Source organism: Cotesia glomerata, linkage group LG6 (genome assembly GCF_020080835.1).
Source record: "Cotesia glomerata isolate CgM1 linkage group LG6, MPM_Cglom_v2.3, whole genome shotgun sequence".
Lineage (NCBI taxonomy): Eukaryota > Metazoa > Arthropoda > Insecta > Hymenoptera > Braconidae > Cotesia > Cotesia glomerata.
This window is the reverse complement of record NC_058163.1, coordinates 18,478,143-18,494,486: the sequence shown is the minus strand read 5'-3', so window position 1 is coordinate 18,494,486 and position 16,344 is coordinate 18,478,143. Positions and strand designations below refer to the sequence as shown.

At 27.3% G+C, this 16,344-nt stretch overlaps 1 protein-coding gene across 2 annotated transcripts in view; it reads left to right on the top strand.

Moving 5' to 3' along the window:
* The first annotated feature begins 1,242 nt into the window (after positions 1-1,242).
* The window catches only part of LOC123266666, a 77,986-nt gene continuing 62,884 nt past the window's right edge, over positions 1,243-16,344 (top strand). The window contains exons 1-3 of one of the 2 annotated variants that reach the window (XM_044731013.1): positions 1,243-1,378; positions 1,755-1,783; positions 1,872-2,189. In XM_044731013.1, coding sequence (XP_044586948.1) covers positions 2,118-2,189 — 72 coding nt within the window. In that variant the 5' untranslated portion in view covers positions 1,243-1,378; positions 1,755-1,783; positions 1,872-2,117. Of the gene's footprint in view, positions 1,379-1,754; positions 1,784-1,871; positions 2,190-15,487; positions 15,901-16,344 lie in introns of those variants that run through there. The other variant, XM_044731014.1, reaches the window with a different exon arrangement.

Below are 16,344 nucleotides of genomic sequence, written 5' to 3'. Positions count from 1 at the left end.
TAATTCAATTTATACTAACTTCAACATCATTGCGTAAAAAGAAGAAATGAAATCTAAAAATTTTTTAACGTTATCGCTAAGAATAATTATAACAGCTAAAATATATTTTTCATTGTAAGGTAAAAGCCCCAATATATGATCATGTACCAGTATATGATCACTCCATGTATTTGTATACCTATATTTGTGAATATAGATATACAAATACATGGAGTGATCATATACTGGTGCATGATCATATATTGGGGCTTTTACCTTACTAAAGTAAATTAAAAAATATTCCATATCTTCTGAATCACCATTCCAAATTTAAATAATACATTAATTACTCCAGTAATTTTCAATTCAAGGGAAAGAAGAAAACACCAGATGTTCGAATTTTTCAATATCTTCAGCCAAATCTTCTTATTCCCTAGAATAAAACGAAACCAAAAAAAAAAAATAAAATTCATAGTATTTATTTACACCGTGCAATTAAAATGATTCTGTCAAATTTGTGGCCTTCTGACACGGCGCACCCTTACCAATTTATATTGTTTGACGTGGTAACAAAATTAGTGCCGTAATATCTTAATACCGCTACGTAATAATTACCGTATAATACAACAGTATAGCACATATAATAATAGTAAAAATTATTACACTAGTGGTAGTTAGTTATATATTATTATTACAATACGTGTTGGACCGCGTGCTCCAATTTAAAATGTATCTCATCAACGTTATACATATATTATATGAATATGATTATTAATTTATCCGCTACTTTTTTAATGTATCGTGCACCGTGCACTATGTACACTATTTGTATCCACACGTTATTGTGTTTATGAATTGTGAATAAATCACAAAAAAAAGAAAAAAGAAAAAAGAGAAAAAAAAACACTCACACCATGGGATAGTTTAACTGTTTAAATTTGCAAATCGGCGGTACGGGTATACTATTTGCGATTAACGCGTTTCATTTCATTGTTTGCCCGACTACGCGTAATTAAGTCAACTGAGATAGAAGATAGATATCATAAACATATATACTAGGATGATAATAAATATGCTTATATTTATGCTTCAGTTGACTACTACTGACTATGGAGAAAAAGACACTCAATACAAAATACAAGTTAGCTATCAAAGTGGGAACGAGAGTAAAAGAGAGAGAAATACCGCGCGTGTAACGCGTGTTTCTATACCATACGTACTGTGTACTGTCTACCCAGCGTTGAGCTCCTCTCTACCTACGTCAGTTATATCCTGGCAGCGACAGACGTCGGCCACGCGATCTCCTAAACAATTTCAACACCAATCACTTTTTCTTTTTTTAAACAGTGACTATTTTTTTAAACGTGTAATTTGCTTGTGAATTCGTTGTTTGCGGCGGGTACTTATCATTGTTAATTGTTTTTCTCGTACTAATCGACAGCTAACCTAAAAGAAGAAATATTAACATTAACAAAAATAATAATACAGTCAACGCTCTCTGTATTTGACTCGCCCGTACAGGACCATTCTCTGTATTTGACTCGTCCTTATCCATAAGAGCTGTGTAAAATCGTCAAATACAGAGGAAGAATGTGGTCAAATACAGAGAGGTCCAATACAGAGAGCGTCGACTGTAGTAACAATAATAATTAAATAAAATGAAAGAGATACTTGGTTGTTATTCAAAGAAGTTGAAAAATTTTAATTGTTAAACCGCGTGTAAGGCGGTACTTATTTCCTTAATTTCGCAAATGTAAATGTATAATTATTTTTAGGCATTTACGTATACACACACTACTTACAAGTTTGTATTATGCAAAATTTAATGACATAATTATTTTTTGTGTGTAAAAGAAATAACTAATTACTAATTAATTAACCCTCTTTTTTAGTTTATTTATGCTGTTGGTTGTTGGTTGTTTATTTTATTTCTAAACTGATTATACGTGATTTGTATTTACTGCTGGACATCATTGAGTTGAAGAGTTTATAAATGATTGAATTATAAAAAAGGACGTGAACGGCGGTTTTTCATGGAAATGATGCAACAAGTACGGCATCACAATCGACTGATCGTCGTGTGGAATCGAGGATCTGGTGTTTTTAAATTTAAACTGGGAGTACTTTTTTAAATCAACATGGCTTACGTTTTGTGGAGAGTGTTCACTAAAAAATACGCCAAAGTCAGGCTGGGCATTGCAAGTTTACCGGTAAGTTTTTTGGATACATTTATATCAAAATAATTGTTATTGATTTTTATTTTTAGAAGTCACAAGTCAGATTTCTGGTTGAGATTTTATTTATCATTATCATTTAAATCTAGACATTGTGTGGTTGTTTGAAAAGAGTGATCGTGATGGTGATGGATCATTGGATTCACTCGATAGAATAGTCGAGTCTGGTATAATATGTAATATGGTTATGTGCTGGGCTTTCAGCAGAATATTCTTCTTTCAAATTTAAAATCCAGACTTCGGAGTCTGTATGCGCTCATCCCGCGTGACCGTGAACCCTTGTATCGCCAATTCAAAGTACACGCAACATAAGAGAGTCTACTCGAGTCTCTTGCTGCGTCATCAACCTTTTCAGTATGCACTAGCTAAGAAATTCTTTCACCTTAAAAAAGTTCTGTATAAGATCTTTTAAACCAAATGATAAATGGATAATTGTGGTGCTGAAATCAGCTGACATTTGACCATTTTTTAGGTAAATAGTACTAGAAAAAATCTTTATAAAAAAATTATAATAACAGTTTTTTATAATTTCTGTTTATGAAACTTTTTTTTATAATAATTTATTTGTCAGTTATTTTTTAAATTTGAATTTTTATTGGTTATTGTATTAAGCAATGGAAAAAATGAATATTTTATGAACATTTACATCATCAGTAAAATTAATATTTTACTGATAATGTAAATCTAATAATTGCAATGCATACTGCTATAATGGTCATTTTTCAATTTTTATATTTAACTAAAGTGTTGAACTCAACTCAATATTAAAATTTATTTCTAATTATTTAAAAACATTTTGAATGTTGCTCCCATATTTCATCTCCAAAAAAGACCGTGAAAGTAAAGAACAAACCGAGGCTTGACACTTTACTTAATAATCTAACTATTCTCAGAATAATTTTCTAAAAATTTTCATTTATTCAAAAGCAATTCTTGTCCAAGTTTCCATTTATGTGTTGTACAAGTAAAACAAGGATGGTTTTATTAGTCTCATAAGTAAGAGAAAGAAAACAAATTGAGCCGCTCTTAAGGTAATTACCTCGAAGTCGTTCAATTAAAAAGTTTCGTTTCTATGTCTACATGAAATGTATCAATAACTTAAGATTGCAATATTCAAGATGATTTTTGATTTTATACTGTTCTTGATTTACAAAGGTATTCCTTATATAGATTCACACATATTGTAAAATTTGGATTTTTTATTAGTTATTATAATTAATTCTAATTTACGCGTAGAAAAAATTTCATTAAAAAAAATTAATCTGTTCTCGTAAAATAAAAAATATTGAACGTTCAAATTCTCAATTTTATTTCACTGGATACTTTCATCGGATTATTTTCGAAATTAATCATTTTCATTTTTTAAAACCTTAAAATATATTTTAAGTTTGACGGATTTACATAATTTTTATCATGTTTGTCGATAAAAGTTCTCTAGTTACTCCTTACAGAAGAAAGAAAATAAGAACTATTGAAGTTTTATATACTCAGCACTTTAATGCAAAAGTCGAAAAATTATAACTTCAAATAATAAATTTGAAAAATTCTGTAAAACTTTAAACTATAATTTTTATATTCGAAACTAATTTTTCCATTTCTGAATTCGCAACGGTACGTTACTATTTGAAATAACTTTATAACAACTCCTGTTTTCTATTTTCATCCACCGAAAGTAAAGATTCCACAACTTTCCGAATAAATAATTGATTTACCCTTCTAAAATCGTAACTTTGTTTCATTACATAACTTTGATTCCATCAATATATTTAATTTTCTTTAATATAAACGTATTAATTCTATTGAAGACTAACGAACAAACCATTATAAGAATATTTTACTTCACAATATCAATCAAAATAGTGATTACAGCAATATTAAAGGTAACATTCTCGTGAAATAGAAATGATCTTATAAAAATGATAAATTTATTGAGATTTACACTACCGATACCTGATAGTATGAAGTATTTAGAATCTTACAAATGTTACTAAGGAGTTATTTATGACTAAGTAATTCGTCACTATCGAATGAGTAATTTTTTACTCAAGAGAAAGGAGGAATCATTAGATTTTGAAGTTGATAGTTCTCTTATTCATGCATAGTAGTTATTCTAAAAGTTTTTTTAAAATAATTAATATTCATAAATTTTATACATTAGGTACTTGAGAGTCTTTGTTTAAAGTCATTGTTTTATCACAGGCGTTTTTTACCTTAATCGCAACAATATAATTGACTATTGTAGCATAAAATTTTCACGGGATAGTCTAGAATGCGGGATCGCTTTCTTTATATTTTGTCTTGAAGCCTTGAATTAAATAAAACGTTTTATTAAAAAGAGTTAAGTATCGTCTATGTGAAATTTATTCTAGTCTTCGTCCGGCGGATAGAGTCTAAAAAACATTAATGGCAATTAAACGAATTTCTCGTCAGAGGAATGACTATTGTTACAAATGTGTACATATATAAAATTTAAATTACTCTAGAATAACAAAATGTACTTACATATAAGACTTGGTAGTAGACATCAAAGTTTGCACGAGTCACAAACTTTCGCGGGTTTCCACCCGTATCAAATCGTCTTCCCTATAAAACAATTCTTAAGTGTATGTATTATAAGCGCTAGCACCATTTACTGTTCTATTACTTACATGGTGTGTATATGAGATGTATGTATAGGTGAATAAAATTTTCTGATTAGTATTCTACACAACATTGTAGGTATAATGTATTACATGTACAAAGACACAAATAACATTAAAGTAATATGTTGTATATTAAATATATACTCTTACTGTATTATACAGTGGATAAAAATTTCTTGTGGCGTGCTGTGCTCATGTGAAAATAAACCGATGCAATCTCATCGATTAATTTATACACTTATATCGATAGTTATCTATACCGATCTTACCTCCCAATGTGCTCGATTTGTCATCTTACCATTCACCACTCTTACTTACATTATATTTATTAAAACAATTAACAGTACCGTTAATTTACTTATTTATTATATTATACTTTATATTTATAATTATTTTTGTTTTAACGTGTAATTTAATATTTATGTAGAAAGTCATTTAAATAGATAATTACTTTAATTTACATAAATAAAAGTTTGCTATTACTTGCTAGTGTTAGTAATAAAAATGAAACTTTTTTTCATTAATTATCGGCAGTGATTGAAGCAAATCGTATTATTTTTATTACGCCAAGTTATATTTTAAATGTGAAAATTAAATCATCAAATTAATTTTTGAAAGCTTATTACTTTTAATGATTTGTGATATAATTTTTTTTTAATTTCCAGACTTGAATTTATTGATAGTATAAGAAATTAATAAATGTTAAAAAGAAAATTTTTTACATTTAAATGACTTTTTATAAACTTATTTCCTTTAATACAAAGTTTTGAAAAAAATATTTAAAAGTTACCATCAAAGAAAGGGTGTTCAAGTTAAAAAAATTTAATTTAAGGTAAAAGACCCCATTAGTGGCACCTTTAACCCCTATTAGTGGCACTTTTTCTTTCAATGAAAAAATGTTCTACTTGAAATATAAATTAAAAATTTTTTTGATCTAAAGGTCTTAAAGATTAGAAATAATATATTCATTATTGAAATTAATGATTTCATTAATTGAATAAGTACCAAAATCAAAGAAAGTGTCAGTAATGAAGTCCCCGCCACTAATGGGGTCTTTTACCCTATAATTTTTTTATTCTCTCCTAAAATTTAAATGGAAAATTCCACAAAAATGCAAAATTCAATATTACTATCCAAATCAAAAATCACATACATTCTTATATAACACATTATATTACTTTTTGAAGCTATATCACAGTTGATACAGTAATATTTTTTATTCATAGCCATAAAAACTTTCAACAGTAGATTCTTTTATTACTTTCTTTCAGTTGATAATTCAATTAAGACATTACCTGTTGTGTAAAATACAGTCGACACTCTCTGTATTGGACCTCTCTGTATTTGACCGCTCTCTGTATTTGACCACATTCTTCCTCTGTATTTGACGATTTTATACAGCTCTTATGGACAAGGACGAGTCAAATACAGAGAATGGTCCTGTACGGGCGAGTCAAATACAGAGAGCGTTGACTGTACATTCATATCTTCTAATTTCATTTATCATTGTATTGTCAATATAATAGCGATTCAAGTATTTTTTATTGATAAAAAGTATTTAAGGTCATATGATTAAGTACTAAAATTTATTTTTGAAATGTATTCTTAGCCTCCAGGCGAATTTTTAACTGCTGTCATTAGGCCACTTAAAAAATGACTTTTTGTTCATTATTTTTTAAAAATTGTTAAGATTTTTCAAGTTTACGGAAAAAAATGAACTATAATAGATAAATAATTTATTTTTTTCTGTGTATCAAAGTTTATCCTCAATTTTAAACAAAAAATCAGAAAAACATGGATTTTTATCTATATTGCTCATAGAAAGAAAAAACAAAAATTCACCAGAAACCTCTCAACAGAAGTGAAGAAATGTCAAAAAATCAAGTAAGGTAAAAGCCCCAATATATGATCATGTACCAGGATATGATCACTCCATGTATTTGTATACCTATATTTGTGAATATAGATATACAAATATATGGAGTGATCATATACTGGTACGTGATCATCTATTGGGGCTTTTACCTTAGCTATAAAAAAAAAAATTTCTTCAAACCATATAGTTCTGTATGTAACACCTCACAAATAAAAAATTTACATTATTCAACACCAATCGCTTATAAAAATCAATTAAGTAACTTGTTTTAAAAATTAGAATTTAAAATTCAGACTATTATGTCACCGGATTGATTTTAATTTAACCTAATAGCTTTTAAAATAAATAAAAAAACTATCTCTATCAGTAACCACTGCACTCTGCATTAATTAATTGATAATAATGTACAAATTAGCATAATTAATTGTAATTAGATTAATTATATCAGTATTCAAAGTATCAGTATAATATAACGGTTAATCGAATTTATGCAACACGAAATAAGTGATTATTAAATTCTCACGTACGTCGGCGGTTGTCATTTAAAATATTTCCTTACTATTGACATTAAACTTTTCAACTATTTAGTATTGGTGCTGGTGGTTAATAGAATTTAATAAATTTTTATCTAAAGGTCATAGTCATGACTTTTTATTTAAGCCCGTAAATTATATTTTAAATCCCAAGATGATATACTGAACCGCATTTTTATTTATCTTCCTTCGGGGAATTAACATAAAATTTGAATAAGATTTTATCTTGATGGATAATAAAGCTTAATTAACAACTAATTGCTGGCACTAACGAATAAAATCTTCTTTTTTTTTTTTTTTTTTATTTCATGTAATTATTTAATCTTTAATAATATTCATACATGTGATTTATTGCGCAATAAAAGGAAAGAAAATTCATTCATTCAATAAATATTTATTTTGAAACAACACGAGCCACAGTTTACTGAAGTATAACGATTTATACTTTTTATTCAAAAATGTCCACTATTATTTTAATAATTTCACTATTACAGTTTAGTTTTACTTGAGTTCTTGTCTTGTATTTAAAAAATAAAATGTTAAATAGAGTCAGAGAACAAATTAAAGATAAGTATCGATCAAAGAAAAGAAATTTTTAAATTTAAAAATAATAAATATTACAGTTTACTGTCACTTTATTTATCAGTATTTGTAAATTTATTTTATCGGAAGGTGTTCTTTCAAAAGTTTTTTTATGTTTACTATTACATATCATTATCTATTTAATGTGTCTTTTCAATTTTGATTTACACTAAATTCAAATAAATCGTTTTAAACCGGAAGAGAAATTTTCTATTGAAAAACGTCTTGTATTTGTATTTAGTAAACGCCTTTTTTTTTTCTTTTCTATAACATTCATTCATACTTATTTATTTATTGGATTTATATGCCAAGGCTTATAGCCGGATGGCAAATTGTACAATGTCTAGTATAATTAATGAATTATAACAAAAAGTGTAAATAAGTAATAAAAGAAAAATAGTATAACAAGATGCGATACAATAACTTGTATGAGTGACATAGCAGTAATTAAAACAAGCCAAACTGGAAATATTCAATAGATTTACAAACTGTTAGATACTTCAAGATTGAGAAAAAATTCGAACACTTTATTTTTGAAACTCTCAAGAGAATGGGAGTTGATAGTATCGCTCGGTAATTCTTGCCATGTTTTGTGTAATTCAATTTGACGAATTATTTTTTTTTAATTTATTTATTTTAGTTTAATACTAAGGCTCATGCCGAATATCAATTTTATATTACCTTAATTATAATTTACTTAAGGTTATTTAGGTGTAGTTAAAATATAATAGAAAAAAAAAAGTGGAATGAAATTAATACTTAAGATTAGTTATTTGAGACTGAAGATAATAATGAAATTAATATCAAAGAGAAATAAAAAAATTAATAATAATAATAATAATTGCAACGTTGAAAATCTTAAACTGGTTATTGTTTGTTTATTTACCGTATGAAAAATCGTCTTCTTCTTGATCAATTGTATAATGAGATAAAATTAGTTAATATATATTAACTATATATTAACTATAGTGAATAAATTATGAGAAATCACAGTGATATAAAAACTGCATATACAATGTCATTATAACTGAAAATTGCATTGTTCATAAAGTTTAAAATAGTTCAATAGACTATAAATAATTGAATAAAGATTAAAAAATGTATTACTAAATAAAAAATTTAAACAATACAGCAGGAAAAAATGTTGGGTATTTTTAAAAATTGTCAGAAACATTTGTTGGAAGCTATTTACTTATTCTTCAAATAATATTATAAGTCCGCTGACACATGAATTTTTTTTCCTTTTAATTAAAATTCTTGTCAAACAAAGTTGTTTATTACACGGTAATAAATAATAAGCAGTATTAAAAGATAATTATTACCCGGTAATAAATAAAAAGCAATAAGTAATAATTGATAATTGATTTTTATGTTAGTTCTGAAGAAAATTTATGGGGACAGATTGATAATTTGAATTTAATGAATTTTTTTAATGATTAATAAAAAAGTAATTTCACTTTTTTGAGATCATGTAATAAAATAAAATAATTTTCGATGTAAATAATCAATTGGTGGTTTAAAATTTTTAATTAATTGATAATTAAATAAAATTATAAAAATGTCGCTTATATAGTAAATATATATATTGATATTTTTATTTACTTAATTTTCTTGTTAAAAGTGTATTGCGTAGTGTTAAAACGATTTTAATTGTTCAACTTCGTTAATTATTTCAACAGAGTTTTTGGTGGCAAAGTACGGAGAAACTAAGGATACACGGAAAAAAAAATTTCGTTCTGGTAACGTAACTGTAGAGTTACCACAACTATACATAGTTTACTGTTCGTTGTAGAGTTACAGTAACAAAATGATATTTAGTTCTGATAACTCAATGTTGTTGAGCTCTCAGAGCTCTACGGGATTGTTCTCAGAGCCAAACGGTATAGTTGAGAGCTCTCTACGTTGCGCAGTAGTAGAGTGCGCTGACATATTTCATAACCTTCTAAAATGCCAAACATAATTATTTTGTTACTAATCTATATTATTGAAAATATATGAGGACAATTAAGTTCCCAATTTATTTATTTAAGGAAATAGGTTTTTTTTTTTTTTCAAATTGAATTTCGTTAGAACAGTTTTGTATTTATGGTTTTTCAAAGTTTATTTGCAGTGACTATTAACAGCCGAGACCAGTGATTGCAGTTTCAATCGGCTTAGCGAAACGAATGGAAATTTTGAAAAAACGTTTTTAGAGATAATAGATAATTTAATAAACTATTTCACCACAAAGCATTTTTTTCAAAAATTTCATTCGTTTCGTGAAACCAATCGAAACTGCAATTGCTCTGCTGTTGGAAGTGCGACAGAGATAGTTCCGTTGAGCTCCGTGAGAGCAAAGCGAGAAAAAGATGGTCTCGCCTGTTAATTTAATTTATTAGTTGAATATATTGTGATAAGTGATAAGTTATCGGAATACATTAAAAAGACCCAATTTAACACAAAATAAAATTTGTTTTCGTTTATTTATCTTTTCTCGTGCATATACGGTAATGATTTTATGTCCAATATTTATTAATATAATTAAGAAAATAAGATAATTTTGTGACGACCATATTTTTATTTTACAAATAATTTTTATTTGTAAAATAAGTTCTATTATTATTTTATTTCTATTATAATAATATTCTTATTTGTCATATACAATTATTGTTGGCAATATAAATTCATTCTGCTGCATGTATTTATTAAATTATCAATGCTAAATCGTAAAAAAAAATTATTAAGCAGACTTCCAAAAATTTGTTATAGTCTCAGAACGATCCTGTAGAGTTGTGAGAGGTAAAAACGTTTAGCTTTCAGAGCTCAACGATGTAGAGTTGCAGGAGCCAAACGGTATTGTTACTATAAGAATACGTTAACCTACTGGAACTTTTTACAACTAACTACTATAGAGTTCCTATAGTAAAATTTTTTTCTCCGTGTAGGTAGAGTTGTTTTGTTATTTTTTGACGAATCATGATAATTTAAGTTCCCACGAAAGCCAATGACTGGTAAAAGGTATTTATAGTGAATTTGAAAGTATAAAGGGATTGATCAGTTATTACTCCTCAAAAGTAAAAACAGTTTTCTATTTTTTATTCGCCGACTCATTTAAGTAATTAGGAGAAAAAGTTTTTGGACACACACAAATGGTATTTTTACATAGCGAAATAAGTGGCTTATTTATGTAATTAACATTTTTTTGCGATCGTTCGATTGTATTTTTGTTAAATACGCTTTACTTTTTAAAGTTTTATGCGTGCCGCCGAATAAGGGACACCGGGTTTCGATTCTTAGGAACCAAAGTATCGTTAATTTTTTAATCAATACAGAGAAGCTAGTAGTATATCATTACGCTGACAGAAAAAATCCTATTAGGGGATTGTTTCGTGATTCAACAGATTACTTTCGCCTCGCATTTTTTTTTTTTACAATTAACAAATTATCTCATACATAAAAACGTGCTTTAATATAAATTTTACAATTTTTTGTATGAATAAATTTATAAAAAACGCCTTAGGTTCGATAAGAATTTTAATTACCTACAAACTCAAAATGAAAAACTAGTCAATTTGAAATTTATGATAAAATTTGTGAAACTTAAAAATGGTTCAAGAATTCTTTTATAATAATTTATTTATTACAGATTTTCTTAAATAAATTAATTACTTGATTTTTATTTATATTATTGATTTTCACTAAAAACAAAGTCTATTTTTTCTTTTATATCTTGATAAAATTTACGCGATTATAAAATTTTTTTGGCTTCTCGATTACACATTTCGCTCAATGTAATAAAAGAAGAAAGCAAAAGATTACATAAATCAGTATTTTTCGAGGGGATTTCAATTGTCCTACTTAAAAAAAAATTCAATACAAATTCTCTGTTCGATTGAAGAAAAGTAAAAGTACCAAATAGCTAGTGACTTCTCCTCTCTGCTAGAGTAAAGGTTTTTATCGAAAAAGTATTCTATACTTGAGGAATTGTTTAATTTCAATCGATTTTTAATTCTTGTGAAATCATTTAAACACAGTTGCTGGAAGATTTGAATTCCTTTTAAGGTTATCAATTCTAATGACAACAAATCGTAATTTTTTTAAAACTATTACATATTTTACACTAATTTTTTTAATCAAAATTATTATCGAAAATTTTATTAAAACGTTTATATGAAATTATCTATAATTTTTATCAATAAGCCCTAAAATAACTCCAAGACAATTAAGATTCTAAACTTTCAATTGAGCAATTTTAAATTATACTAGTATACGTTGCGCGCGCAAGCGCGCGTGTGAATGTTGGTATGGAATTTATCTATATTTTCATGCTTATGATATATTTGACCAATCACGTTACGAATATTTTGCTTACATGATATATTTTAATATTTTTCATCATCTAAATTATAAGAGTGGACTAGAATTTAATTTGCGCCTCATATTTATTGTCATGATATATTTATGTGTCGATTATGTATATTATATTCACTTTCAACCAATCAGAATGAGAGTATTTATTTTCGACCAATCACAACAAGAATAAATTGGTTTCACATACATTTCATCTCAATTTTATTATAGGAATTTCATCTCAATTTTATTATGAGATTATGGGATTTGTCATTTCAAACTTTATTTGACTGTTTGTTGATAATGAATTTAAGTACAATTTTGTTAATTTTTTCCTAATTTTAGTTAAAATTTTTTTTTTTAACATTGTTAATAAAATTACAATTATTTTTTATTCGTCGGTTTTATTATCTTTTTGTTCCAGAAAAATAATCACTTAAACTATTAAATTCATTTCCATCAATAAATAACTTACTATTTTGACTTGTTTGAAATAAAACTTTTTCTTTAAAACCGTAAATTTAAAAAAGCATGAATCAACAAACGTAAAATATGTAAATTTAAACATTTATATACGTATTATCTTTATAATTTTCTTTTTTATTTATATGTCACACATGATTTAGTACTAATTATTATTTACCCACAATGTATATATATATATATATATATATATATATATATATATATATATATATATACGTATATGCATGTAAGAGAGCGTGAGACTCCGTTTCCCTCTATATTAATATTATTATGTGTACCAAAAAATATAATTCATGCCATATCCCATCGTAGTTACAATTACACTTTAACAACATTAAATTATAATAATATTTAAATTAAACAAAAATCCAATAAATAAAAAATAATTGACGAAACATAAAAGACTCTGCATAAGAGATGGATAATTACAATTATAATTATAATATTATTAAAGTATTGAAATAAAAGAATTAAAAAAAAAACACTAAGAAGATAAAATGCATATAATTTTTCGAATCTTTTTCGGTAATTTTTATCGTGTACAAACGACGTCGGCGGTCGAGTTGATACGTATCTTTATTTATTGCGTTATTAAACTCGACGCTCACACGAGTGAGATAACTGTATATATAAGAGGAGAAGCTCATATACAACACACACAGAACATAGAGGAACAGCAAAGGTATATATGAGAGCGCGGGATATAACTACTCTCGAGGATCGTGAAGGCAATAAATTGAAACGCTTCGCTCCTTAGTTGGCTCCTGCATTCGCCAAACAGTAAGACTATAAGACTATTTTTACTTTTACGTTTATACTCCTCCGCAAATCGCACGCGTACATTTTATTACATATAAGACATGCCTATGTTAACGTTATCATTTTTACTTATTTTACATTTATTATTTATTACCGTACTATACTGGTGTCATTATTTTTATTATTTTGTTATGTTAACTTTTTTTTTTTTTTTTATGCACTTGACACCCTTTTTTAATAAATATTATTAACCATTTAATCATACATTATCAATTATCTGTTAATCATATACTAGCAATCCGTAATCACTGTGTGACTGCTGAGAGCTTAAAATTATAATTTAAGAAACTTTTTAATATAAATAATTTTAGTCACCAACGAAATAAATTTTTTAAATTTATTATATCACTATCATAAGATTCATTACCAATAATTTGTTAAACAATGTCATGGAAGCAACTTGTAGCTAACAATTCCACAATATAAAATTGACCATTGGTACTGTATTACAAGGCATATTTAAACTTAATTACGTGTCTTAGACATTACTCAAAATTAAATTACATATTATTACTACAAACAGTCTGCAAAATTGCTTCAGCTAACGCCACAGAACTAGCAGATAACAATTAAAAATTCCAAAAATTATCTACACAGTTAATTTGTTTATGTAATTAATTATCAACTTCCATCTAACTCTCCATCGGTCAATAAATTATACTCTATTAAAAAAATTAACTTCTCATAAGAGGAAAAATCTTAAACCAAGAATACCGTTTTGTAGAAAATGATTTTCTTGAGTCGACAAAAAAAAAATTTCTTAAGCCAAGAAATTATTTTTAGAATAAGTAAATTTTTTTTTGGTTCAAAAATATTTTCTCTTGACTCGAGAGAGTCATTTTCTTTATTTTTATTTAAGCATAAAATTATCCTAAACAATTTTTTTTTATTGAATTTTTAATTACTAAAATTTCACACCTAATCACATTTACGCATACAAAATAAAATGATTGAAAAATATACTAATTTTATGTAGTGCGTAATTCGAATCTAATTAGATCTACTCCGGAAACTTGAAATATTAAATTAACTATTGCTTGCAAACATATAAAACTATAAAAATTTTTAAATTCAGCTTAAGATCTTTTCTATGATACTAACTTAAACTATAAAATTTAATCCTATGGATTTTTTGAAGACAAAATTTTCCTCATCCTTTCAGTTATATATATTTATACCGGAATCAAATGCACGTTTATATTACAATCTATGCAAATAATGCAGATAATAGCAATAGTAATAGTAATATTTAAATACTGGTGATTTGTGTTAATTAATAGTTGAATTACGTGACTAGGTTATTATCTAACCAGTAGATAATTTTTCAATGTCATTTGAGTTGTAATTTGTGTGTCCCTCCTTTCCGCTGCGATTACACTTACTAAGTGTTTAGTAGTAGTATTATAAATGTATATGTATGCGGAAAAAGTTTAAGGACAAATTATCTCCATAGGAAATTAAATCACCAGAGGTAGAGGTAGAGGTAGAGGCAGAGGCAGAGGCAGAGGCAAAGAGTGGTTATTCAAGACCAGAGATGCCGCCACAAGACTCACTATGCGGTATTTTATAATTCATTTCAAGTACACCAGACATCCGGTATTACTGGGATTCCCAGATCAATCTAAAAATATATTTTTTAAAATTACCTCCAAGAAATTGACTTTATGCGTTAAGCTTTGGTTCAATATTACGTGATAAAGTAATAATAAAGATAATTAAGTTATAAGTGAATATAGTAACAGTAGTCATGGCTCGTGGAGCAATTGAGACCGGTGTGCTTGAGGGTGCTTGTCAAGGGGTTGAAGTTTAAGAATTCGCGCATGCTCGACTCCCAATAGATCTAGTTCATGACCTGGAGCTTGAGTCGCAAGCACAGCCGTGATACCTCACTTTCTTTGACGCAACACGCCCTATAATAAACTTGCGGTTAGTTCATTATAATGCCTTTAATTAAGAACGTGTAATCGTGTCGGGTGTAGTCTCAAGTATGTTGTACCTACAAGTTGTATGATCTGAAAAAAATAAATAAATAAATAGATAAATAAGTAAAAAGTCAAAAGTTGAATGTAAAAATCATGATAAAATAATAATGTGGATTGAATAAGTGAAGATGGATTGTGAATGGACAGTATCCCCAGAGACTTGTCTTGTAGAGACAAAGTCATTGACTTGTCCTGTTCGTTTAAATCCTCCTCAAGTATCTACTCTAAAGAGGATGAGTAAATGGAGTCGTGAGAGCACTTTGTAGGATCAATTTTCTACTCGTGATTTTCTCAGACACTCGTTTAAACATCGCTGAGAGTGTACCGAGAATATAAATACATATATGTAATAAATATACATGTATTGAGAAGAGTTTGGTAAAAATATTAAACAACGAGATGAGTCACTTTGACTGGAAGCTGCTACGTCGTAAGAAGGTACACTCACACTTATATATATATATATATATACATGAATGCACATATATGTATATTCTTCACTTATCCAGTAAATGAGCTCATAGGAAAGCTCTTTTTTGCTTCTGTTTACACTCGATTGAGGATGTAAAATAGTCTTGCAGCAAGTTATAGCGGTTGAGTATATGTTGCGAGGGTGGAGGGTAAAGCATGTGGAGTCGATAAATCCATCGTTATAAAAGGTGAAATAGGTGCCTTATGTGGACGCGCATGTCACGTTGGCTATATATTCTTCATACACTGACAACTTTTATTTATACTTGAATATCTATGTTAAGTTTATGTCAAAAGATCCCGGATAGATTCGGTTTTTATTTATCAATTTAATCCGTGATTTTAATAAAAATTATTAACTATGTACACGTATGTATAAATACCGTTTGTGTTTACAAATGAAAGTTAGCT